Here is a 26,015-nt window from a genome sequence, read left to right on the forward strand (position 1 = left end):
TATTAAAGTTTATTTGAAGTAGTTTGATAGGTTAATGCTGGGGTTGATATTGTATCAGTTGTATCAGAGAGGGTGTTTTTACTATGGTCATGAATGTGGCGAGGATGCAGCATTAAGTCTGAACAGTTTGCTTCAAAGTCGTGTCAATAATAACAAAATAGGCAGAAGAAAACTAAAACGAAGACGGCTTAATTAGTTTCCCTGTTACCGCAGACATTGGCAATGCAACCAATAAAAGGGAATGTGCCTTTGACTAGTGGGATTGGTTAGCTGAAAGTGTCTGTTTTATGAACTTGGATAAGGCCTTTATGAAGTAGAGTGTAAGCTAAACGACTTCCAGTGTAAAGTGTTCCACACCAGTGAATTTTTGAACAAGACAGAAGAAATGAACTCCACCCAATCCTCTAGATTGGAGTCGGTACTGCGCTCTATAAAACATTACTGCTCTCAAAGGCAGTTCTTCTCATTAACTCACCCTTAAGTTGGCTGTGTGGACCACTTTGCTCTGATTGCTGAAGGTTTTTATTCTGTCACTTAGTCTAATTGCCGTTTTAGAGGCCTCTCTACCATGGCAGAAAAGAAATGGAGTAGATTTTTTTTTGAGGGGACATTTTAATTTGCCCATTACTGAAGCAGTTTAATAAGTGATAGTAGCACATGGGAGATGAAACAGGAGAATGTGATACATAACATACTACAACTTAAAGACGGACTGAGTGCTTGATTTTAACATCCAACTACTAAATCTCATAGTAAATTTAAAGTACTAAAACATTTGGGCTTTTGCCCAATCGATGTCACATAACACTAGAAAAAGGTAACCGAAACATTTTAAGTAAAAAGGAAAAAGAAATGTCAGTGAGAAAAGGTTTAAAAAATATGATATTTCCAACACAGGGATCGTCGGTTCGAATCCCCGTGTTACCTCCGGCTTGATCGGGCGTCCCTGCAGACACAGTTGGCCGTGTCTGCGGGTGGGAAGCCGGATGTGTGTCTGTGTCCTGGTCACTGCAGTCACTGCACTAGCGGTGCCTCTGGTAGGTCAGGGCGCCTGTTCTGGGGGGAGGGGGAACTGGAGGGAATAGCGTGATCCTCCAATGCGCTATGTCCCCCTGGCAAAACTCCTCATTTTCAGGTGAAAAGAAGCGGCTGGCGACTCCACATGTATCGGAGGAGGCATGTGGTAGTCTGCAGCCCTTCCCGGATTGGCAGAGAGGATGGAGCAGCGACCAAGACAGCTTGGAAGAGTGGGGTAATTGGCCAAGTACAATTGAGGAAAAAAGAGGGGAAAAATAAATTTGAAAAAAAAATATGAGATTTCATTGATTATGCTGGGATTAAGGAGCAATATAAACCAACCAATAATATCATAGCAATAGAAAATACGACGGCAAGGAAGCAATCTCAAATGTCTGTACTGTTTCTGTCTGGGCGACCAATTGCTAACTTTTGGGGTTGTTTTTGCTCTGCGACCCAAAGGCTATCTGTTAGCGGACGACCCACAAGGCGAGACCCCCCTGATCCCATCAGAGGTGATGGAGTTCTCTATCAAACATTCGACCGAGGTGGACATCAACACCACGCTGCAGATCTTGGGCTCACCGGGAGAAAAGGCCTCCTCCATACCTGGCTGCAACCGCACTGACTCTGTCATCAGGTGAGAGGCGATGGCAGGATTGAATGCTGTTACATGCTCGTTTATAGTTTGGGCTGACTGTCTAGAATTTTTTTTTTCTGGATGCATTTTGAGGTACATTTTAAAGCTATCACTGAGTTGTGTCACTCAATAGTAAGTTGGTGTATTCAGTTAATCAGTTCTTGATACATTTCTGTCTTGTTAGAGTCTTTGGGATTGGTTAATAATATATAATGATTATAATAGTTTTTAGTTATATACCGCCTTTCCTTAGCTCAAGGTCGCTTTACAAGATTATCAGCATAAGAAGCAACAATCAAACGTGACAAAAAAAGCTTAAAAAACAAGACACAAGTCGGGGCATCCAGGTAGCGTAGTGGTCTATTCTGTTGCCTACCAACACGGGGATCGCCAGTTCAAATCCCCGTGTTACCTCTGGCTTGGTCAGGCATCCTTACAGACACAATTGGCCATGACTGCGGGTGGGAGGCCGGATGTGGGTATGTGTCCTGGTTGCTGCACTATTGCCTCCTCTGGTCGGTCGGGGTGCTTGTTTGGGGGGAAGGGGGAACTGGAGGGAATAGCGTGATCCTCCCACACGCTACATCCCCCCTGGTGAAACTTCACTGTCAGGTGAAAAGAAGCGGCTGGCAACTCCACATGTATCGGAGGAGTCATGTGGTAGTCTGCAGCCCTCCCCGGATCAGCAGAAGGGGTAGAGCAGCGACTGGGATGGCTCGGATGGCGGGGTGATTGGCCAGGTACAATTGGGGAGAAAAGGGGGGGGGATAATTAAAAAAAAAAAAAACAAGACACAGGTCAATCAGAAGAAGTTGTGGCTGCACAACTTGGCTTTCTCACCACTTTTTAGGTTTGCACATACAAGTAGATCTTAACGAGATCACATAAAACACAAAAGGGACCGAACAGGGCTCAAAGGGGCGCCTAATAATCAGAGATATAAGTGAAAAGGTGACATGAGTTTTGTCATCAGAGACGAGACAAGCAAATAGTTTGGAGCAATACACCAGGGCACCACATCTTGGACCTTAACCTCAAGTTGCCCCCATGTCCCTGCTCAGTAGCCAACAGTTAGAAGGCTTTTGTTTGTCCATGAAGGCTTAAGAGATGTTTAACTTGTGAAAATTAATCAATGGTAAGTGGGGTGTTTTTGGAAATATTGTGTGCTCAGCAAGCTGTCGCTTGGCCAAATTTTATATATTTTTTAAAAGAAAAATGAACCAGGTTATCTGTAGTTCAACTAGGTTACAACAAAGTAAGAAAGCTTTTCTAAAGATGGTTAGGAGATGTGTCAATTACCAAAGTGTAAAAAGAAAAGAAAGCACAGAGCCTCAATTTTGTCACATTTCTACTGCACACAGCTTACTGACATTATGAAACCAAGATTGCTGTTGTCATTGAGTCAAGGACACCACAGGCCGCACAGCCATAGAAGAGATGCCACTGCTTTGTTTCCTTTGCCCAGCGGGCATTGTGACAATATTTCTGACTTGCTGACCAGACCAACAATAAAACAGAGCGTGAGTGTGACCTGCCAGGGATACGCCTCTTCACCTTCAGTGGCTAGCTCAGCTCCAAGCATCCTCATAACTGTCCTAATAAAGCTGTTGGCGTCTGAGCGTCTTCACTTTCACACTCTGACCACTGTCTGAAAGTGTGACTAGTAAAACATGGTGACAATAAAACTGTTCCTGTGGGTTTGGCATGGTATGGCATGTGACTCATGGGTATAGAGGTGAAGCTATTGTTCTGAGGTGTCATAAACTCGTGTGCATGCGCAACATGTTTCATATTTCATATTCATGTTCATATTTTATATTTGGAGACACAATTACGCTTGTACATATAAACACACATGCTTAGTTAAACACTTGTATGTAAACACTCATACATTTATCTTCATGCATACTTCCACACACATTTATGATATATTTACACACACACACACACACACACACACAGTTTGTATGTAAACACCATTCACGCCACACAGCACCCATTCAACTTCCTGCCAGTTTCGGCGCCAGGCAGCAAATCTCCAGGCGTCCCTGCATCTCCCCAGCATGTTATTTAATTAGGAGCAGGCCAGGTGCTGGATAAGATGGTGGCTGGAATATGAGTGCCATGGATAGGGATGGATCTCAAGGAATGAGTCCCCTAGTCCACCAGGCACCGCCGTCTTAGCAAGCAGTGCTTAGCAGATGCTTGCAGGGAAGCACTGGTTGCAGCTCCTGCTATTGGTCAACAACCTGTTGTGTGCAACTTAACCGAAAAAATCCATTTGATGCACGGTTCCCTTCTCCTACAAGTTTTAATCTTCAATATTGAGGATCAGTTGACTCCAGAGTTGGGGGGGGGGATATTTGCTTTCCCAACTCCACAGAAAGATCAGAGCACAGGTTGAGTGATAAAACGGCACCCCCTGGATCTGGTGAGGAATTAGTATCTTGCTCAAAGACCCTGGGGCAGACCATATGCTCACTGTCACAGGGGATTGAACCAAGGACTTGACTTTAAGAACTGGTCTCCCTGATCTCTATACCGCTCTGCTGTTTCTTATTGCTAAAAACAAAATCTCATTACTCAGTCATTAACATGAAACGTCTTCTTTGTGTTTTTTGTTTGTTAGCTTTTTCATTGAAAACGATAATTAAAGATCTGGCTAGTGCCTTTAAGAGTATCCTAGTAAGCAATCCAACCTGTAGGTGGTGGAGACCGGTATGTAGGTTTGACTGTTGTCTCAATTTACATGTAAGTTATGGTTCAGGATGGCAGTCTTTGTTTGTCCTGGAATGGAAAATGAATTCTTGGTTGATTAGGGTTTCCATAGAATTATAATGTTTGTTTTCAAGTCTCACATGGTTGGCATTCACCACACCAGAACAGTTCGCATTGTAAAGGTCTTCTGTCAGTCAACAATCACAGAAAAGTATGCCAGCATGTTTTTATATTAGTAGTTGTTTCACCATTCTGGTTTAATTATAATGCCATTAACCTTGCAATCCTGTTGCATATTATTTACATGATTTAGTTCAGGGGTAGTGTCATGTAGAACGCCAACGGATTCTTGTCTATTAAGGGCAAAGTTGTGTGTGTGTGTGTGTGTGTGTGTGTGTGTGTGTGTGTGTGTGTGTGTGTGTGTGTGTGTGTGTGTGTGTGTGTGTGTGTGTGTGTGAATCATAGTGCGACAATAGATTCACAGCAGCCAAGTTACATTGTGTCCACTGAAGGACATTGTGTACCTCTGCATGCTCTAGATTGTTCATTATGGGTTTGGAGGTACAGGGAAGGGGGGATTGACAGCGGTGACAGAGACAAGGGGCCTCGGGCATCAGGTTTCCTAATAGCAGGCGTTTGACCCCAGCCCAAGCAAATGTCAGTGGGGTTTTGTTTTCTGCAAACAATGTGAAACCATGCACTGTCCTGGACCAATCCCTGACGTAGCACACCTCTGAGCTGCTTTAAGCTCTCTTGTCTCTCTGGCCTTTCGTGTGTGTGTGTGTGTGTGTGTGTGTGTGTGTGTGTGTGTGTGTGTGTGTGTGTGTGTGTGTGTGTGTGGATCTATGTGACAGATGATTTATCTTCTTGAGGATGGCAAGATGCTAAAATTCCTCCAGAGTTTGTCATTGCATTGTATCTTAATAATGAAAAGGGATGGTTTGGGGAAGTGTTTCACATTGCTCATGTAGTGGTGAGGCCAGAGGTTAGAGTTTGGGGTCTGATTTGATCTCTTTTATGCATATTTAATTTTTTTATATTTAAGTTTTTATTATATTGTGGCAAGTAGGGTGTGGTGGGTGGCACCCTCGAGTCAATTAGGGCAACTTGAGAGACAGGTTCGACCACATGCCACTCGCCACATATGCATGCGTATATGTGTGTTTGTAAGCTCAGTAGTGTGTATGTGTGTTTGCACGCACACGTGAACTCTGTCTTGTATTTGCATGTGGGTGAGTGAAGGCAATGTAAAGAGGTTGACGTTTGGTTGTGTTGTGTTGTGCCATCTATCGTAATTTAAACCTTGATAAACCTCATTATCATTTTGCTGTCATCCTCTCTTCTGTCCCCCTCCCTCTCACTGTCGCTCGCTCTCCCCCTGCTCAATTCCCATCATCTATTTCTGTCACCTTTTGTGTTCCTCTGTCCCCTCATCTGTCTTGCTTCTTCGCTCTCTCCTCCTTCCCAACAACTGCTATCTCCCCTCCGTCTCCAACAATCTCTCCTCCTTTGTCCTCTCCTGCTCTTTGCTACTCTCTTCTCCCCTCAATCATTCGCTTCCTCTCATCTACTCCCTCACCCTTCTTGGTCTTTCTCTCCCTTCCTCGATTCCTCCCGCCCATCTCGTCCATGCTCTCATCGACCCCGCTGCACTCTACCTCCATCCTGCTCTGCCTCCACCCAGGTTACTTTCAGCAGTGCTGCGGACATCGGAGGTGGAATCTCGGGCGACCAGGGCCAGCCTGACAGAGTTGCTCAGCCCTCAGATGGGGAAGGACATCGTCTGGTTCCTTAGACGCTGGGCCAAGACGTACCTGCTGGTGGACGAGAAACTCTATGAACAGGTGAGGGTGGTTGTGGAGGGAGGGGGGTATTTTTCCTCCTATACTTAACTGCAAACTATTTGAAAAGTGGCGGAGGGGTGCTGTGGAGATCTGGTAGCTCAGCCTTGGGAAGACTGTTTTGGCCCATACCAAACCACAGTATTGTGGCCCCAGCACCTTTGTTATACATTGTTCCTGTTTTTCTCTGTGCTGTCTTTCCTGGCACTCTTTACTTTTTTCCAATAATCATAAAATAATGCTTGCAAAATAATCTTAGAGGGGAAAAAGCAGTGCATGAGAGGGATCTCTCTGAAGAGTCTTCATATAAAAGGCGGCTGAGTCCTAAATGTATTCCAATGAAACTTTAATGATCCCTGTGGGGGATCTGCAGCGACAAACAATCAGAGGCAGCCAAGAGAAGAATAGGACATAAATAGAAATAGAACAAGGGGGTCATAAACAGTATGTTGAAGGAATGGAAAAAGAAATGAGAGCTGCTGTAACTGACAGCCCGCTGGCTCAACATTGTAACTAAGGTGAAACGCTGGTTTGGGAACGCAAGTTTGCCCTTGTTGAATCCGAGGTAAAAATAAGGGCAGTTCAAACATAGGCTTGTGTCAAATCAGGGTCAGTCAGCTCCAGCCCCTCCATCCTCACCCCAACCCAGGTCTATGACCTGTCCCCACTCTCTGTCAGCACACTCAGATAAACAAACACGTACATACACTGATGTGCCAAAACATTTTGACCACCTGCCTAATATGCTGTTGGTCCTCTGTGTGCTGTCAAAACAGTGCTGACCCACCGAAGCATGGACTCTACAAGAACCCTGAAGGTGTCCTGTGGTGTCAGGCACCAAAACATTAGCAGCAGATGCTTCAAGTCCTGTAGGTTGCGGGGTGGAGCCACCATGGATCAGACTTGTCAGTCCAGCACATCCCACAGATGCTCAATTGGATTGAGATCTGGAGAATTGGGAGGCCAGGGCAACACTTCATGTTCCTCAAACCGAACAATGTGTGGCAAGGTGCATTTTCCTGCTGAAAGAGGCCACTGCCATCAGGGAATACCATTGCCATGAAGGAGTGTACCTGGTCTGCAACGATGTTTAGGTAGGTGGCACATGTCAAATTGATGTTCACATGAATGGCCGGACCCAGGGCTTCCCAGCAGAAAATTGCCCAGAGCATCACGCTCCCTCCACTGGTTTGTCTTCCCAGTCTCATCCTGGTGCCATCACTCAGCACCTGGTACCCCAGGTTAATGGCACACGTACACAGCCATCCACATGATCTAAAAGAAAACAGGACTCATTGGACCAGGCTGTCTTCTTCCACTGTTCCAACGTTCAGTTCTGATGCTCACGTGCACATTGTAGGCGCTTTCAACGGTGGACAGGGGTCATCATGGGCACTCTGACCGGTCTGCGGCTACGCAGCCCCATACGCAGCAGGGTGTGATGCACAGTGTTGTGACACATTCCTACCGTAACCATCATTAAAATTTTCTGTGACTTGTGCCACAATAGACCTTCTGTTGATTTGGACCAGACGGGATAGCCTTCATTGCCCTTGTGCATCGTTGAACCTTGGGCACCCAAATCTACCTAGATTTGTGCCCTTGTTTGGAGATAATCAACGTTATTCAACTGTGACTGGTTATTATGTTTTGGCTCATCAGTGTATGCACATGGCCCTTACCCTAACCAGGGGGTTGTATTCACCCTGGTTATGAGCATGCACATATGCACACTTTGCCACACACACAGCTCAGCCCCTCCTCAAGGACTTTAAAACAAAACCAATCCGGCTCCTGTGTTTTCAAATGCAGCTATCAGATTTAGATGATTTCAGACACCTGCTGATATCTGTTAGTCATATTAGTTACCTATCAGGTATTACTAGAAAACAAAGTATGCTAACAAAAAAACAAGCATTTTGACAATTCAAGCAATATATTGAGTCCTGTCGTTTTACCTTTAGATGTAGTGCTGGCACTAATGGTAACCTGGCTTCTATGTGGATCGAGTTGTCTTATGCATCTTCCCTGTCTTTCATCCCTCAGATCAGCATTCCGCTGAGCACTGCATTTGGTGCTGATACAGAGGGGGCTCAGTGGATTGTAGGATACCTTTTGGAGAAGGTGATCAGCAATCTGTCTGTTTGGAGTTCAGAAACAGACCTGGCCAATGACACAGTGGATCTTCTTGTGACACTGGTGGAGAAGAGGGAGAGGTGAGGAAAATGAAATCTGGTTGTTTGGGGAGGGGACCCTTCTTAGCCTATGGATTGCTGTTCAATCCCTTACATTGACCACTTTTGGGTATGCCATACCACCAAAGTACTTCTAAGCATGCACACCTAATTCCCCATGTGTTTACTAACCTGCTGTTGGAACAGTTGCCACTCCAGTGGAGCGGGTCGGTGACCAACAATAGAGGACCAGGGTTGTACCAGTCAGACTAGAATTGTACTAGTCAGTTTCCAGAGTGTTGGGGGTTTGTAACTCTATGAATTTGAAGCAGGATTTTGCTGGGGGGGGGGAGTCCCCTCTTTGTATTTAAATAGAAATGATCTGAGCAAATTGATAAACTACCAGTGTTATAAAGATACAAAAGGTTTCACAGTATTGTTTTTATTTTTAAACCTACAATGATTAAAAAAAAACAACCCTTCCACTTTTCATCTTCAGTTTTAACAAATATTTCTATTCAGAAGGCACAGCATCCCATGTATGAAACAGCTCTCCCTCGTGGTGCTTGGAGGCAATTACTCCGCTAGCTACAGGAAGCTAATGCTACCAGCACACTAGGTGTAATTCACAGAGCCATTATGTGTGGTTTCAATTCCCTGGGTAGTTCAGTGGGTATAGCCTGGTGCGAACACTATTCCCACTTGTTACCTCTGGTGGAATAAAAAAAAAAAAGCATGTTTTTCCCACCTCTAGCTTAACTGTACACCCACCCCCTTGAACAACACTGCACAGAAAACTAACCACACCTCTGTCCTCCTCTCTCCCTCTATCTGTATTCAGGGCAAACATTGTGGTGCAGTGTGAGAATTGGTGGAATCTGGCCAAGCAGTTTGCCAGCCGCAGCCCGCCCCTCCACCTACTGTCCAGCTCCGTCCAGCGGAGCCTGATGAAGGCCCTGGTCCTGGGGGGCTTCGCACACATGGATTCGGACACCAAGCAGCAATATTGGGCTGAGGTGAGCATGTCTGCCAGTACAGGGGTGGTGTTCATGCACTAACAGAAATACATGCACTTAAATGCACCCAATGCGTACGGACATCAAGACATACATGCCCACACACAAATGCATACACAAAAATCTACACACATTCGACGCACATACACACAAAGACAAACACACACTAATACATACACATGTTGTCTCCAACATTTGGGTACACACACTGATATCACACATAACAGAGGAAGATTGTCTCAAATACACACACTCCTGCTTTCTCCACCTCCTGCTAACTCAGAAGTTGTTGAAATTTTTATAATAGATGTAGAGCAACCCTGCAAATGTCAAAACATGCCCTTACATCAGACGTCCGTAAAAAACCCGTCTGTCGTCCGTTCCAGACCCCAAACTTTCCAAATCCACCTGTCTGTCTGTCCATCCATCTCTCTGTCTAGGTGCTGCACCCTCTTCAACAGCGCTTCCTCAACCTGATCAACCAGGAAAACTTCGCCCAGATCAGCCAGGAGGAAGCCGTCAAACAGGAAATTGTAGCCACATTGGAAGCGTTGTGCGGCATTGCTGAGGCAACACAGATCGACAACGTGGCCTCGCTCTTCTCCTTCCTCATGGACTTTCTGTCCAGCTGTATCGGCCTCATGGAGGTGAGGGCAGAGTAGGGGCATAAATTAAAAGCACTGGATCATTGCCAATAAACTGGTACTGTGAAGCCAGAAGATTTACATGCAAATACAATGTATATATTTGAAGTTGGTGTGGCATTAAGAATGAATGGCTAACAATGAAAAACGAGTGCTTTTAAATATTAGTGATAATTGTCCTCCCCAATGTCCTCAGCCCCAGATAGCTGACAGGGTAGTGAATCAGTACAATCGCTGAATGGCACAAGTGTTGGTAGTGGTGTTTAGCAATTATCATATACCACAAAGTCCCTCAGAAATCTAAAAGGACTATAGTATTGTCTTTTTTTCCTCTCTTGAATTAATCAAAAACCATTAAAATATTTCTAAACAGTTTAGCTATTGTATGTCTAATAGATGGCAAAAGGAATCTGACAAAATATCCATGTAAGCATGTTTTTCTGGTGCACCAGGTTTACCACAACACACCAGAGACCATCAACCTCATTATTGAAGTGTTTGTGGAGGTGGCCCATAAACAGATCTGCTACCTTGGAGAGGTAAGTCGATAACTTTACCATCCCCTGTAGGGAAATAGAATTGTGCAGCAGCAAGCAGACTTAAAAAGAAGAGCAACAATATACACCTATATGATGTAAGAGATAAAACTAACACTGTTCAGCCACATTATATTGGCTTACATCAAGTGATTTTAAATGTTTACAGTGTGGAAATTGCAGGAAAGTAGAGACGGGACAATTTCTCTCATTGACTACACGAACGCGCGTGTCATTTCTTCTTCCATACCAAATCACAATGTGAGCAACACGGCACTGTTCCAACAATCCTCCTAGCTCCACCGTCAACCCGGAAACCCTTTCTTAAAGGGCCCATGTCTACCTAACACCGAACATCAACTGATTACGGTGAATTGTGCCCATATAGTCTGCTACAACAGATTACTTTTAAGGCAATGAGTGCCTTGGCTTTAGCTTTTAAAACAGTTTTTATCACCCATGCACCAAAACACAGTCTTAGACCACAGAATAAAACTCATCTGACTACTCCAAAGGTTAGATTAAAACACAAAAGGTAATCAAGAGCCCCTTTCATGTTCTCTCCATTTCTGTGTGGGTTTCCCCAGGTGCTCTGGTTTCCACCCATCAAAGACGTGTAGGTTATGGTTAATACTCCTGTCTGTGCCCCTGATCAAAGCAATAGGAAAAAAGAACTTGAGTTGGTCCCCAGGCGCTGCTCGGCAGCTGCCCACATCTCCTAGCTACACGGCTAGGATGGATTAAATGCAGAGGATGAATTTCCCCACAGGGATTAATAAAGTATATCTTAACTTTGAACATCTTTGCAATATATGTGTACCGATCTCTATATCAACTGAAAACAACATTTTTACAAACTTGATTTGTTTAAACTAAAAGTTGATTGAAATTGTGGTGGTTTTACTGATTAGATATCCATTTATCGTGGGCTCAGTCTCGCCCGATATCGGAACTGAACTTGTGTGTGTTGAATATATTATTAAAAGTATTAGTTATTGATGTTTGATATTATTATTTTTAACTTTCTCCCCTGTAGACTAAGTCCATGAAACTGTACGAGGCATGCCTGACGCTGCTTCAGGTTTACTCCAAAAACAACCTGGGAAGGAAGCGCAGCGACGCCACAGCCGAAGAGGATCAGTACCAGGACCTGCTGCTTATCATGGAACTGCTCACCAACCTGCTGTCCAAAGAGTTCATTGACTTCAGCGACACTGGTAGGGTTTGGTCAGCGGTCATTGTGGATGTTTTTTGGGTGATGTCAGTAATTGGCAACAATCATATTTCTTTGGTAATAAAGCATTCAAAACATTCGGCACTTATGAAAGCTGCATTAGTTGCATTTCTAATGGGGATAGTTCTGTGTACATTTTGAAGTTGTAAACAAGAAAAATTGAACATAGAATAGTGAAGAAGAAAAAAACAAACCTCTGTCCAGCATACCAAGGATGTTAGTGATATTGGAGAGTTGATGAGAGAAGGCTTTATCAGTTAAAACAAAAAAATTATTTCATACCACCGCCTGATAGTAGAATAATAGATTAATAGATTTGTGCTTGTGTGTGCATGTGTGTTTGTGTATGTGGGGTTGTGCTTTAGACGAGGTGTTCCGGGGGCAGGAGCAGGGCACCCCAGCCTCCAGTCGGACCGTATCTGCAGCAGACGTGGTTCTCTATGGGGTCAACATCGTCCTCCCCCTCATGTCTCAGGACCTGCTCAAGGTAACGATATACGGCACACGTTCTGTTGTCAGAGGACAAAGCAGCTCTCCGGGCCCATCACATGAACCTTGGTCCATACCTAATCTGGATGTACAGGCTCAGGGTAGCCTTTTGTAATGTAGCCTGAAACGCTGGAGGTTGTAGGGACAGGTTTGGGTGAGGAGGGATTTTATTTTGTGTGGTGTGTTTCAACAAAATGTTCTAAATAAATAACAAGATAGATGGATAGATAACAGTGTTGAAAATGAGAGGTTTGGACTTATTTTTTACAACTGAAATTACAATTTTGTTATTACAGAGAGAGTAAAGTACAGAAAAAAAGGTACGGTTGGGTACCGTTACCAGTATTGGTTCAAATGTGAATGGTACCCAACACTGGGGTATGATATACTACAACAAAGGTTACCGGCTGGAATTGAACCAACAACGGTTGCGACCATGTTGCCATGTGATATTAGCTGTAACCATTCGGCTACGGAGTTACCCCCCGGTGTGTTTATAAACAAAGAAGAAACAAGATGCCTTTTTTGCTTATGTAGTAATGAGGCTATAGTGATACTAGAAAAATACTGAATCTTAAAAACTAGGTCTTTGCATCTATGTTTTTAGAGAGCTCTTGGTAAACTTCAAGCATTAGGGACAATACAATATTATTCAAGCTTATAGTTGTCGACACGAAATATTAGTATTAGTTGTGTCTTCATGACAAAAAGAAATGCTTCACTAAATCTGTTCTTATTTTCTTTCACAAGTTTAATGATATTCTAATTTCTGTGTCTGTTTTAGTTCCCATCTCTCTGTAACCAGTACTACAAACTCATCACCTTCATCTGCGAGATCTTTCCGGAAAAGATCCCTCAGCTTCCTGAAGACCTCTTCAAGAGCCTGATGTTCTCCTTAGAACTGGGAATGACCTCGTATCCTTTCACCATGTGTGCATACCAAGTTTGCATACCTACAGTCGTCAGCCACATACACATACATATGTATTGGTTGTTCCCTTTTCACTGTATAATGTGTACATTTTATGTGGTAGTTCATCCTAATATGATTTGACATTTCCAAGTGACAATGCTCATATTGGTCTAACCTCCCTCCTAAAAAACTTTGTAACAGGGTTTTTATCACAATCTTTTAATATCGGATCTGAACCGAAATAGAACTTTTTTGTTTCTTTTGGGTCCCTGCATGACAGCATGTGTTGTAGTGTGTGAGCCTCTGTCACCCCAACATAACAAATTCGTTCTCACTCAGCTCCCAAGCTTAGAAAGGGGAAGAGTTTCTGCTCTGTTGTCCATGGTCCTTGACCCTCTGTGTTCAGGATGAGCGCTGAGATCAGCCAGCTATGTTTGGAGGCCTTGTCCCCGCTGGCTGAGCAGTGCGCCAAGAACCAGGACAAGGACACGCCCCTCTTCATGGCTACACGGCACTTCCTCAAGGTAGGCCATAACCCTCATTAACCTACAGTTTAATATCTCTATTCTGTACAACAATAAAGCAAAATTACTTGTGACAAAGTAATAAAAAGGGTTTATGAAAACATCCGGTTTAAACTAGCTGCCTCATAATTTTTGGCTGTCATTTCTCTCATTTTATACTTCAAAACTTGTCTATAGTTGGTGTTTGACATGCTGGTCCTGCAAAAACACAACACAGAGATGACTGTGGCAGCTGGAGAAGCCCTGTACACACTAGTATGCCTGCACCAAGTAAGTACAAACTTCAAAACCCATGTACACACTAGTGTGCCTTCACCGTGAGAGTCAATACTACAGTAGCCATCTACTCACTAAAGCCATTATCAAGTGAATGCTACTACAACACTCGTGTATACACTAGTTTGCCTGCACCTAGTTAAGAACTAAAACACCCAAGGTGTAATCTGCCTGGTGGCTGAGAGGAGTAGTGCATGATCCTTACCAGTATCCCGACTGCAGGGATGGGCAGGACAGGTCTGATATGTGTTTGGTTTTGTCCTCTGACCTGGTCAAATGAGAAATGAGTACTTGTTCGATACTCTCTACAATGAGGTCAAAATATGGAATAAACGATAGAATAGCGACCCTGGATTTTGTGTCTTGTTCAAGAACACTAATTCAGGGCAGAGGATAGCCATCATTTGGGCTTAAAGGTGGCCTGTGGGCTTTCTACTCATTACACCATCATTCTACCCATGGTTAATGATGCTTTGTGCCAAAAGCAACCAGTTTCTACATGGGGTTCGAAAGGTCAAAGGAGCACACATTAGCGTTGCAAGATTGGAGTAATGTAGCAGATGATTAATTGAATTTTCTTGACTTAATTTAAGTTGTTCATCCATCAGACTGCTATATATTCATTATTGTACATGTGTAGGAAGGTCCTATGGTATTGGTACCTCTCAGTCTGCAAATCACTTTGTATCATAGGTAGACTGTTATCTGACATGAGGTGCTAGTAGTGGTAGTATGGAGTGGTATTTTATAAGTCTGTTGAAAGTGGGTTTGGTGAGGGGGTTCTAGGACACTGGAATACACTCTTGAGGTGTTATGGACCTAACCAGGTAGCACTGAGGGAAGGTGCCCATTTGATTACATCATTTAAATACCTTCATTCACACAATCAGCTCACTAATGGCTGGCAGTTGACTAGTTTGATTTGTGAGATGGGCAACTAGATTCATGACGACTTGGCCTAATGTCCACTATGGCAAACTAACCTATTAGTATAGGTTAGTACATTGCCATGGGACATAGAATAATGTGCTGGGTTGTAAACTGGATTGGTCTTCACTGTAAATACTCACTCTAAAGTATAGCTCAAGGATTAACATGTGTTATCCTTTGTATTGGTAAATGTTCATGTTGAATAGATTTCTCATCTATCTTCCTACCATCTTGCCCCTGCAGGCAGAGTATTCAGAGCTGGTGGAGACCCTGCTCTCCACACAGAGGGACGCAGTCATCTACCAACGCCTAGCTGATGCCTTCAACAAGCTGACGGCCAGCAGCACACCTCCCACCATGGACCGCAAGCAGAAAGTCGCCTTCCTCAAGAGCCTTGAGGAGTTTGTGGCCAATGTGGGAGGCCTACTCTGTGTCAAATAACCACTGGAAACTTGTCTCATCATCCTCCGCTCGTTGTTTTTGTTTTTTTCTTTTTGACAAGCAACCCCTAACCTGCCTCAAAAAAACTGAGTAGAAAAAATGACGCAATGCCTCGAGGCGCCGGTAGTGGTCTCGAAAAGCATTGTCTCTCTACCACTAGGGGGGACCCCTTATTGATCTTCTATTTGGCCCCCTTTATGACCCACACGTGTTTTTCTCCCCAGCCTTCTCCTTGCCCCGCCCCCACCCAAACTACTAGCCTATCCACACAGACAGACATCAGTCTAACTTGCTGAGTGACCTACAGCAAATCTACAGGGCAGATGGACTCTTAATAGGAACCTGCCCCACCAGACAGACTGACAAGAGTGCCAGCGATGGGAGGATGAGCTGATGGTGATCATGTAAATGTCAACCTCTCTCATTACCTCTCACCTCTCTGGAGGTTCCTAGAGAATGCACACGCAAAGGGGTCGGGGTTCATTTAGAGACAAGAAGAAGGGGGTGTGAGTCGTCAACCATGCTAATGATTTGGCCACAGAGTTTTCTCTCTTCTCTTATCCAGCTACTGTTTACTTTTCCCTATGGAAGGGCGCAGATGTAGTTGGAAGGAGGAGGGGCAGTTTTGTCCCAAAAGCACCTCAGTGCCCCTCCTCCTCCTCAGATTGCCCCTCTTTTTTACCTTAGCCCCACCACTACACATGTGCACACATACAAACACCTCACCCCAGCTGTAACCCTTCCTGGAGTGCCTTTGTTTTTCTCGATTGTTCAGTGTGTGTCAACTCCCGTTCTGTACACGCGGCGAGCTGAAACATGTCTTACTTACGGTGACTTTTGTGCCTGCAGTGCACCAAGTTTTTGGTGGATGCACACACATACAAAAAGTTGCCATGACGGCAAAAGATTGGCCCACTTGGCTTTTCTGGCAGGGGGGGGTGATGAATCAGCACGGGAGGGCATTTGTTGCTGATGAAAGAAACCAAATCAGATTGTGCTCATTAAAGGGTGTATATATGTTTTCATGAACAATGGGAAAAGTCTGTTTGAAAAATAATCAGACATGACTGAAGTTTTTATATAATAGATGGCGGGAGAAATTAACATTTTATGAATTCTTCTTGAAAAGGGGGGAATTTTCTAAATGTGGACTTTTTGTTGTGTTTTGATTTTTTTTTCTTCTTGCTTTCTGGATTGTGCGACACCCCACCCCCAAGTATGGTTTAATCTGACTGCTAAGCAATGGGACACAATGGAAGGCGCCTCTAAAGTAAAGCCAAAAAAGGAATGGAAGATTTAGCAAACATTTTAGCTATATTTTTCTACATCACATCCACTCAACACTTCAAGACACTGGATTGAAGCAGAGACCCTAAGTTTAAGGACAGCAATAACAAACCAAAAAAAGGAGCAGAGCCACTTACTGAAGCATTATGTTGGAGACACTCACTTACCTCCCTGTTCATAGCACTATCCTGGTTAGTTTAGAATGGCTGAATGATTTGTTAATGAAGTGTAAAAGTGTACATAAACTTATTGTATAAAATGTTCTGGCCTCTGCTTTTTTCTTTGTTTGTGGTCTGCTGTAATGTCTTTTCTCTACTCTGGTATTGAATAAAAGTATTAAATTAATGTTACATTGTAGATGATTGTTAGACAACTATCAAACACTAACACAATTTATTAAACCTTGGAGATTATAGACACTTGGTTATTTTTGATATTTTAGTTGATATTTCGTAGTTCATTCCTTTACCCGTCCCCTAAAGACAGGTTTTAACATTACAATAACTATGCTGGTATGGATCGTAACCAGTAGAAATGGAAACAAATGGTCAGCTGTGGCGACCCCTAACGGGAGCGGTCGAAAGTAGTAGTAGAATGGCTCCTAACCAAGAGCGTACCCACTAGAGGGCGTCGTTATCACTTTTTTTCACCACTCTTGGCCCTTCACAGGAGCCGTACATTTTGCACCGCCTACGTCATCCCACGTGCGGCTGATGCCGACAGTTGTCGCGAAGAAGTGGACCACAGAAACGTAAAGGTAGATGTAGCTTTTTTTAAACTGCTTTTTTTTAATAGAAAGCGTTACTGTCAGTAGATGGGGGGGGGGGGGCATCGTAGATGGTCCTTGCATTTGCAGGAACGGACGTATACAAAGTAACTTACCGGCTGCCGTAGGTTATGTATATCAATCCGCGGATGTCGATCCGACACCAAACAATTGGCCCTGACACCCCACCATACCTTGGGGGGACATGCAAGCTCATTTGCCAGTGTCAGTAGGTTTTCCGTCACATGCATTCAGTGAATACTGCCGTGCAATAATTTTGTTTACTGTCTTTTGTTTTCTTTCACATTACTGCTACATTCAAGGAGTTTTACCCACCGTTTCCCCTCACCAGTTATGAATGACAGCGATGACGACGCTCCTGTGCTGTCTGCGGCAACGCTGGCCGCTCTGCAGGAGTTTTACGAGGAGACCAGGAACTGTCAGCAGCACAACGCCACCTCCTCTGACAGGTTCGCTGTCGGAGCTGTGGAGGAGGACTGGGTAAGTGGAGGAGGACTGGGCCGTATTATGAATATGGGGCTGCCCCCCGTTTCATTAAAAGTGCAATATTTAATTTGTACCTTAGTTCAGACCTCTTATTATCCGGCAACTGGGACAGGTGGGGGCTTAAGTCAAGTAAATTTTATTTGTGTAGCCCATTATAAATTTGCCTCAGTGGGCTTTGTTGATGATAGTTGTTAGTTGCTGATATCCAGCCACTGCTAATCAGAAATCCCCCACTAATATCTATTAGTCATATTTTTTAGCAGCAGACCCGTTGTACTTTGGAAGAGTAAAACCTAGATCACTTTAGTGAGTTTCCTGACATCCACAAAACCATTTCAAGGTTAAAAACACAGCAGGCTGCAGCATCTTAATCCTCATCCTTGCAAGAGTGGAAGAGGATGGCACAAAACGGGAGAGCTAATGCTTTAGGCCAGGTCTCCGCAGTCTACACCCATCTACAGGCCAGTGGCCTCTCTTTTCAAGCGGAACGCTGGTGTGAACGGGGAGTCAAAGAGGCCATCTATGTGAAGAGAGAACGACCACCCCTGAACGGGGGCGGGGGGGGGGTTAAGATCTGTCGCCATCTTACAATGCTATGATTGCAAACATTCCCAAATCCTCTGTGAATATTGCACTTGGCCATTGAAACTCTAGTTAATGGTCACGGCAGTTTGCATATGAAATCAATTGTTGGTTTGGTCATTATGCCACTGAATTGTTTATAAGGGTGGGGATACCTGCAGTCAGTTTAGACTGAAGAGATCACTTAGATGAGTGATGAAACGTTTCTCTCAATAAACTCATTCAACTTTCTGGGATTTCCTTACCTGGATTATTCGACCATGCATCAAGACAGTGCTATTAAGCTTCCCTGTTAATTTGTGTACGTCTTATCTATGAATAATTATGGTATTCTCTCTCCCCTCCATTTTTCATTTTTAATATTTTGTTTCAGTATAGATTTTACACAATAAGAGAAGGGAGTGATAATTATACGATATTGTTCATATGAAGTATAGAGGGTAGTTTAATATTATTTTTAAAGAATGCTTAAATGCTGTGCCTGTATCTTGTCTCACTGGCTTTGAGTCAGCCAGTCAAGATGTGGCGATCGAGGCAGTGCCACACCGATAAAAGGACATTTAGAAAAAAATGGCAAGACAGCTATTTTTTTTTACAAAAATAAATTTGACAGTAGTTTGTCTCATTTGCAGACAGAGTGGCTGTTTTAAAAGGCTATAATATCCGTCTTCACAACAAAATGAAACATTGCCTCGTTTTTTCAAAATACAGCAGCGAGGACTGAAAGGGGAAGGCAAGTGACCTGCTATTTTTGTCAATTTTTTCAAGCTGAAGCCAAATTCCACTCTTGATTACAAAGGTGGACAATACAGCTGTTATCAGCTAATGTTCTAAAGCACCTTGAGTTGCATTGCACTTTCTGTCAGAAAAGTGTCTTTCCTTTCAAATGCTTATGCTCCCAAAAAGAAGAATATGGATTTTTTTAAATGTTTTTGACAGTCATCTCTGCAAATTAATAAAATTATGTTAAGCAGATTAAAAAGTAGTGTTTTTATTATTTTCACATTTTATTTTAATATAGATTTTGATGTAATTTAATTTAAGATAATATCAACACCTACAGCCCTCCATCCAGATTAATTTTCGGTCCTCCATAGGAAAGAATTTGGGCACCTCTGTTTAAAAATTTACTTGGTTTTTAACCTGTAGATGTATGTCAGCAAACCTATTAAAATGGTCTAGGGTTTAGTTGCTCTAACAGGTATTTCAGCTAAAACTGACCATTAACAGGGTGACTTGGTGGGGGGTCAAGTGGTTAGCATTGTTACCTCATGAGGATTCTGGGTTTGACACCCCACCCACCCACCCTGGTTATTTTTGACTTTTTCTTTCTTTGTGTTTGTGTGTGTGTGTGTGTGTGTGTGTGTGTGTGTGTGTGTGTGTGTGTGTGTGTGTGTGTGTGTGTGTGTGTGTGTGTGTTTCTACCAGCGGATGAGCCAATTCTGGTACAGTGATGACACAGCAACACGGTTAGCTGAGGAGGTCATACGTGAAGCTGGGGAGGGAGGCAGGTGAGAAGCTCACTGAGTCTCAATAGAAGGTTTAGTGTTTTGTTTTTAGTGGGGTTTTTTTGTTTTTCCTTTTTCTTGCATACAGGGTTCTGAAAACCTGTAAAAGCCTTGTCTAAAGACTGTTTGGTTATCTCAAAGCCTGTTCAGTTCCTCCAACCCAACATTTGGGACTTGGCACAATCCCAGTAACTCCTCATTAAAACCATTACAATATTAGAAAATGGTAATGCAGTAAAGTGTAGTAAAGCAAAAATCATTAACCACACAGAGGATGGATTGGGTGCATCATTAGGTTAATATGTGTTAAGGGTGTGTTAGGAGCAGGTAAGTGTGGGCAGGTGTTGTATGATGCATGAGGTTACATATACTTGAAAGCTCCAAAGAGCCACAACCAAGTGATAACTAAACCTCATCTGGGATGGAGAGAGAGTGACAAATTATAAGCAACTTTTGAAATGTTGGAAAAAATTAAAATGCAGATCAGACCTTTCCCATTTGCTAGTTGGTTTTAAAAAATAAAACAATCTCCCAATGTGAAGGACCACTTTATCAAAAACGTTCAAGAGAAAAATTGAGACTTGTTGACTAGAATCCCTTGCCAATAGAAATTTGAAATTCTGTTTCCCTGAAAATTCTGTCAATCTGCTCATCAACACACCAATGTTTTCACCTCAAGCAGGCGTGAATATTTAGGATTTTTTTTTAATAATTTACAAATAAGAAAAGCTGAAAGAAAATGCCCTCTTCAAAATTCACTTGACAGTAGATCATTGGAAGCACTGGTGTTGAGATCACTGATTCCGTCCAATCACAGGATAGCATGCTTGAGCGCGCCCAGTGTGTACCAGAAGTTGAAGCAGGGGGCGGTGGAGGGTTCTGACCACGTGTCCACCGTGGTGCTTGAGTATGACCGCCGCTTCGCCAGGTACGGCCAGGAGTTCATCTACTACGACTATAAGGAACCCCTCGTTCTGCCAGATGGTGTAGCGCCTCAGAGCTTCGACATCGTCCTCGCCGACCCCCCGTACCTGTCAGAAGAGTGTTTAGGCAAAGTGGCTGAAACTATCAAGTACCTGACTAAGGGCAAGGTGCTTCTCTGCACAGGTAAGAGCCAATTGAATGGTTATGCATGGTTCAGTTTTTTTTTATAACAGGTTTACTTAAAGCAAACCAGCACTGATAGAAGGCTGACTCAGCACCTATAGTTACACATTGTAGTGAATCAATCTAGGGTGAGCTAGGAGGACTCTTAGTGAGGTGACTTGGAAAAAAACAACTGTTCCCCAGAAAAAAACTGAAATGGTTGAAGATCATTGTTAAAGAAATACAATCGGGATTTTCAACATTGTATAATTCTGCATTTTGTAGAGATAACACTGCATTAGAAACCATAATATATCCGCTAATCTCTGAAACACTGCCAAAATTGTGTCCATTGGGGATGCCACTGGAAATCAATCTGAATGTTAAAACCGTCCCACAGCCACTTCACCCTCCTACCCTCTGGCAGGAGGTACTGGAGCATCCATGCTCCCTCCACCAGACTATGCAACAGTTTCATACCTCAGGCTGTGAGGTTCCTCAACAACCTGAACACTTAGGCCTTCCATAAAATGACTTTTTGACCTTCTCACTCACTGTCTGTGTCAGGTGTGCTTGTGATATCTAGGTCTGTGAAGTAATTTTTGTTTTTAATGCACTTTTTGTTTTTAATATGTATTGTGTGTTATTTGTTTTTATGTGGCACTGTATATGGTGTGTTATTTGTTTTTATGTGGCACTGTATTCCATGTGAAACGCTATTTCATTACCTTGTATGTATGAGATATGTATATAGGGCAATGACAATAAAAACAGTCTAAGTCTAAAACTTCCTGGTTTGCCATTAGGCTATAGTTTATAAGAAAATTCAAATATCAGCGTTACATTATACAGTGTTATGTAGCATTGTTACTTGCATTTTCTCAAGTATTTGTATATATGTAAGAAAGAAAGTGAGTAAAAAGTGAGCATAACTAATTTACAAGTATATTCTAATTATTAAATTTGAGAAATAAAGCCAAGTAAGTGCTGTGCTGACTTTGCTGTGCCATGCTAATGCTATGGTGTACTGCTCTGCTGATGCTATGCTAATTATGACAGTGGCTCCCCGCTTTGTCCCTTGTGTCCTGCAGGAGCCATCATGGAGAAGCACGCCAAAGATCTCTTGGATCTGAAAATGTGCAACTTCCTCCCACAGCACAACAAGAGCCTGGGCAACGACTTCCGATGCTTTGTTAACTATCCCTCGCTCCTCCTGTCCTGCTGAGCCCTTCAACCAGACTGTGAGGTCGTCTGGAGGACTAAGGACCAAGAAAGGTGGACTAAGTGCACACTCATGTATGGTGATGGTCCGGGTCAGGGGGATTATGTACATACAGATATTAATCCGACCATGCAGCCCAATTCAACCTTGTACTGTTGGCTACTAAACACCTCTCCCAGAGCAGAGGAGGAATAAGTCCTTCAGGGCACTTCAATGGTGGTTGACAAGGAGTATGGAGAGCATTTTTAATTTGCTATCTTGAAAAAAATGTCCTAGTAAATGTTGGGATTTTAACAAAGGAACTTTAAAATAACACACAGGCTGAGAAACCGCTTGTGTTCAAAACAGGGGTTTGTATTTTGGCTCGATTAAGCAACAAGCAAATAAATGGCTGTAGAGCAAGTGAGGCTGTATATGCACTGCTGTGACATGTTTGGAGACCAAGTTGTCTTCATCAGGCCGCATTGTACAAAGAAACTTTCCAACCTAAGCATTTCTTTACCCATCAGGCTACCAATGCTACATCTTCCCATTGGTTGGCGATATCTGTCTTAGGTGACATGGGATGGCAGCACCCAATATATCTTGTATGGTGATGCTGGAGCTTTGCCTTGTTTCTCAATGTTTGAAATGCCCTGTTGTGTTGAACAGTGTCTTGCCGACTGTGAAAAGTTTACAAAGTCCTCTGGGAAGATCTTCTGCAAGATCCTTGGTATAATATGGATACCATAAATCAACAACAGCTACTACTAGTTATATTTTAAATCATATTGTAGTAATTATGTACTGCAAATAAATCCAGAAATAAGCCACCGGCAGTTTTTCATTAAAGACGCACGTCTCATTGGAGTGATGGCCACAAATGTTGTTTTGACGGTGTGAATGTGTGGAAGCTTGTTTGTTGGTTTCAAAATGTTTCAAATTAATTGGAAAAAGGAAACTTTTCCCGCTCATTGAAAAGTGAAATTTTCAGTAGGTGGCAGCATCGATCAAGTTTCTTCCCAAATCTTTCACCTTCCGTTCGACTTAAAAGAAATGGGCATGTCTGTTGGAAAACAGCCTCACTGTAGGTCTACGGGACAGCGTGGTCTTGAATTGTGCGATTAACTTGTCTGTCGGTTCACTGTTGTTCAGGCATCAGTCAATCCAAAGTATACTTTCCCATCTCTGTATGTGGAGGAGGTCGTGAACTGTTTTTGTCCACAAAGCAGGGTTATCCAGGTAGAAATTAGTCTGGGTACCAGGATAATATGAGTAGTGTTACTCCAAATAATGAGAGACATGATCAGTTCTCTAGCTTTCGGTATTGACCAAAAACCATCATCGGGAGCACAATACATCAATATTAAGTCAACCTAATGTAAACACCTGGTGTGCCAACAGATTTATCAGTGACATAATGGCTCACCTGATCTCACTGATTAACCTGGTGTCTATAAGCAGTTGTTTTCTGTATTTCTGTATTTTTCTCCTGTCGCATTTTGATTCAAAACCCACAGTTGGAGAACTGATCATGTGTCTCTCTAGTTATCTGGAGTAAACACTTATATTTCCTACAAATCTGAGACTCCTGGTAGCAGGATAAAATCATACAATTCGCTGGAGGAGACAGTTTGTTAAATTCAGGCCTAGATTAGTGCATCAACATCCTTGGGTTTTATACATTTTTGCCTGCAGAACTCAGCTCCTTGGTCTTCAGCTGCACCCTTTCTGTGCTCTGGTTACTCCTTTGTCCGTCCCTGTCTTTCTCCAACAGCGGCACACAGGTGCATCCGACCGGGATGGAGACATAGGTCTCGGTGTAAGAATGGCGACCCCCGACACAGGATCCTGTGCGCTTCAGGATGACGGAGGGGGTGTAGATCGGGGTACTGCGGTACTGGTCACTCTCCTCGCCATGTGGGCCCATCAGACAGCCCTTACAGAGGCAGTAGGCTTCGGGGATGTAACGGGGATATCTGGCCGGGTCATGGGTGATCCTAATAATGCATGACACATTCCAGTTACAGCAATACTGTGAGACACATTTTCTGTTTTAACATCATTAAATTGTTCCCCTTCTTCAGTGATTGTCACTCATGTGCCATGGAGAGCCGCCATGCGTATGCAGATGTTCCTGAACAGTGAACCAGCTGATTTCAGTGATCGTTCCACTTCTCTGTGGCTGAAGGTGTGTTAAACAGTGAAATCAGCTGGTGTAGTGTCGGGTTATTAAGAAAAGCTGCATACACATATATCTCATGTTTCTCCATGAAACATGACATTTTGTCTTAACTTAAGCGCAGGTATGAGAGGTATTGAACCATATGTCAAGTCAAGTTTACCCAAATTCACAAGGTAGTCCCAAAGGGCTTTACAATCAGTACAATATACAACAGTATACGACATATGACACCTCTATCCTTGGACCCTAGGATACACACAAACACTTCATGTGCCCTGAAGTGCTTGTGTGTATGCAGGTTTGCATTCCAGCCCGAAACCATAACACCTGATATCACACCTTCAGCCAGATGGTGTTGGTCTGGGGGTTATTGCGACATGTTTCTGTAACGAGAAATGACGGCGACTCGGCTACAGGTGTATTGGTGGCAATGGAGAAAGTTCTCCCCCACGTTTCTCACCTGTATGCCCACGGGGAGAGGCTGAGAGAGTTGACGGGGATGCGAGACTTCGCGTCGGGGGGAGGACGCGCCGCTGCGGACGGACACGTCAGGTTCCGTCTCTCCAGCGGCGCCAGCTGCAGAGTGTGGTGGAAGGCGTTCAGGACTCCCACCGACAGCCGGCCGAACATCTGCTCCAGGATCTCCTCCGGCAAATCCAGACATGGCCGGCTCCGCGGCGCCTTCTTCTTGACTCTGGCCGCGTCGCTCAGGAGCATCAGATGCAGGAAGAGCACGCAAATGCGACCCGTCATGTCTCGGCCACTTGAGGAAACGGCGAAACGTCGTCGGTAATGATGTTTGCCCAGCGATCTGGTTGTACGACCGCGCTTCACGGTTCACACCTGTTGCTACGCAGGGAGAAAAAAAGCGTCTCCGGCTTGTCTCTGGAAACTGCGTAAAATCCAACTGGCGCGCTGCTACGTGTTGCGCACCACTTTGTCATCCACGTTGGAATCAGGCGCAGAGATGGACACGGTCCTGTCCACATACACACAAAAAAACAAAACCTTCCCTCAACTATGAAGAGAATAAATACCACCACACAACCTTACGCGGGCCTTCTGAGAAACAAGACTGTCTGACAGGAACGGAAAAGTTTTCTCTGGAAAATCCACAGACTTGGCTCCGTTGGTGGATTGTTGGCCTGAGCTAAACCTGCTCTTTATTTATTAGGGGTCCAAGCCGAGGGGGCTGGGGGCCACGCATTGCGAAGCACCACCATTAGCGAAGCGCTACCATTAGTGCTGGGAACCCTACTGTAATTACTCAGATTTTTGTTTTATTTTTTTATTTTTTTTTACTATTTTTCCATCGGTAAATGTGGTACTGCAGCATACACTGTAAATGTTATGTAAGAGAAATTTCCAGGAGAGGTGTAGAATGGCGCACACGTCGACACCAGAATGAAACATGTCTGCCAGCAGGTGGCGCTCTAATAGAGGTAAGCGCGTTTTGGCCGGTAACTCCCACGTTGTACATCGCACATTCAAAAACCTGCA

At 43.7% G+C, this 26,015-nt stretch overlaps 3 protein-coding genes across 5 annotated transcripts in view; 2 read left to right on the forward strand and 1 right to left on the reverse strand.

Annotated features, from left to right (window-relative positions):
* xpo4 (exportin 4) overlaps window positions 1–16,995 on the forward strand; it is a 94,949-nt gene extending 77,954 nt beyond the window's left edge. Inside the window, 12 exon segments of the mRNA XM_056289502.1 lie at window positions 1,480–1,657; window positions 6,060–6,219; window positions 8,263–8,432; window positions 9,232–9,406; window positions 9,847–10,053; window positions 10,503–10,589; window positions 11,623–11,803; window positions 12,186–12,307; window positions 13,094–13,224; window positions 13,629–13,746; window positions 13,924–14,016; window positions 15,196–16,995. Of these exon segments, the coding sequence (XP_056145477.1) occupies window positions 1,480–1,657; window positions 6,060–6,219; window positions 8,263–8,432; window positions 9,232–9,406; window positions 9,847–10,053; window positions 10,503–10,589; window positions 11,623–11,803; window positions 12,186–12,307; window positions 13,094–13,224; window positions 13,629–13,746; window positions 13,924–14,016; window positions 15,196–15,393 (1,820 nt within the window). The 3' untranslated portion in view covers window positions 15,394–16,995.
* A 395-nt stretch (window positions 16,996–17,390) lies between these two features.
* On the forward strand, window positions 17,391–22,354 carry eef1akmt1 (EEF1A lysine methyltransferase 1). 3 transcript variants are annotated; one of them, XM_056289328.1, is made up of 5 exons: window positions 17,391–17,437; window positions 17,770–17,947; window positions 19,964–20,046; window positions 20,861–21,150; window positions 22,221–22,354. In XM_056289328.1, the coding sequence occupies exons 2-5, from the start codon at window positions 17,801–17,803 to the stop codon at window positions 22,352–22,354; spliced, it is 654 nt and encodes a 217-aa protein (XP_056145303.1). In that variant the 5' UTR covers window positions 17,391–17,437; window positions 17,770–17,800. The 3 variants fall into 3 exon arrangements, with proteins under 3 accessions (XP_056145303.1, XP_056145305.1, XP_056145304.1); XM_056289330.1 differs by having other exon boundaries at window positions 17,415–17,437; window positions 17,799–17,947; XM_056289329.1 differs by lacking the exon at window positions 17,391–17,437 and adding an exon at window positions 17,651–17,675 and having other exon boundaries at window positions 17,799–17,947.
* A 1,654-nt stretch (window positions 22,355–24,008) lies between these two features.
* Window positions 24,009–25,590, reverse strand: il17d (interleukin 17d). The gene is made up of 2 exons (XM_056289331.1): window positions 24,976–25,590; window positions 24,009–24,330 (listed from the first exon to the last, which is right to left on the reverse strand). Exons 1-2 carry the CDS (start codon window positions 25,266–25,268, stop codon window positions 24,009–24,011), a joined length of 615 nt encoding a protein of 204 aa, XP_056145306.1. The 5' UTR covers window positions 25,269–25,590.
* Window positions 25,591–26,015: the final 425 nt, after the last annotated feature.

Source organism: Lampris incognitus, chromosome 11, assembly GCF_029633865.1.
Source record: "Lampris incognitus isolate fLamInc1 chromosome 11, fLamInc1.hap2, whole genome shotgun sequence".
Taxonomy (NCBI): Eukaryota; Metazoa; Chordata; class Actinopteri; order Lampriformes; family Lampridae; genus Lampris; species Lampris incognitus.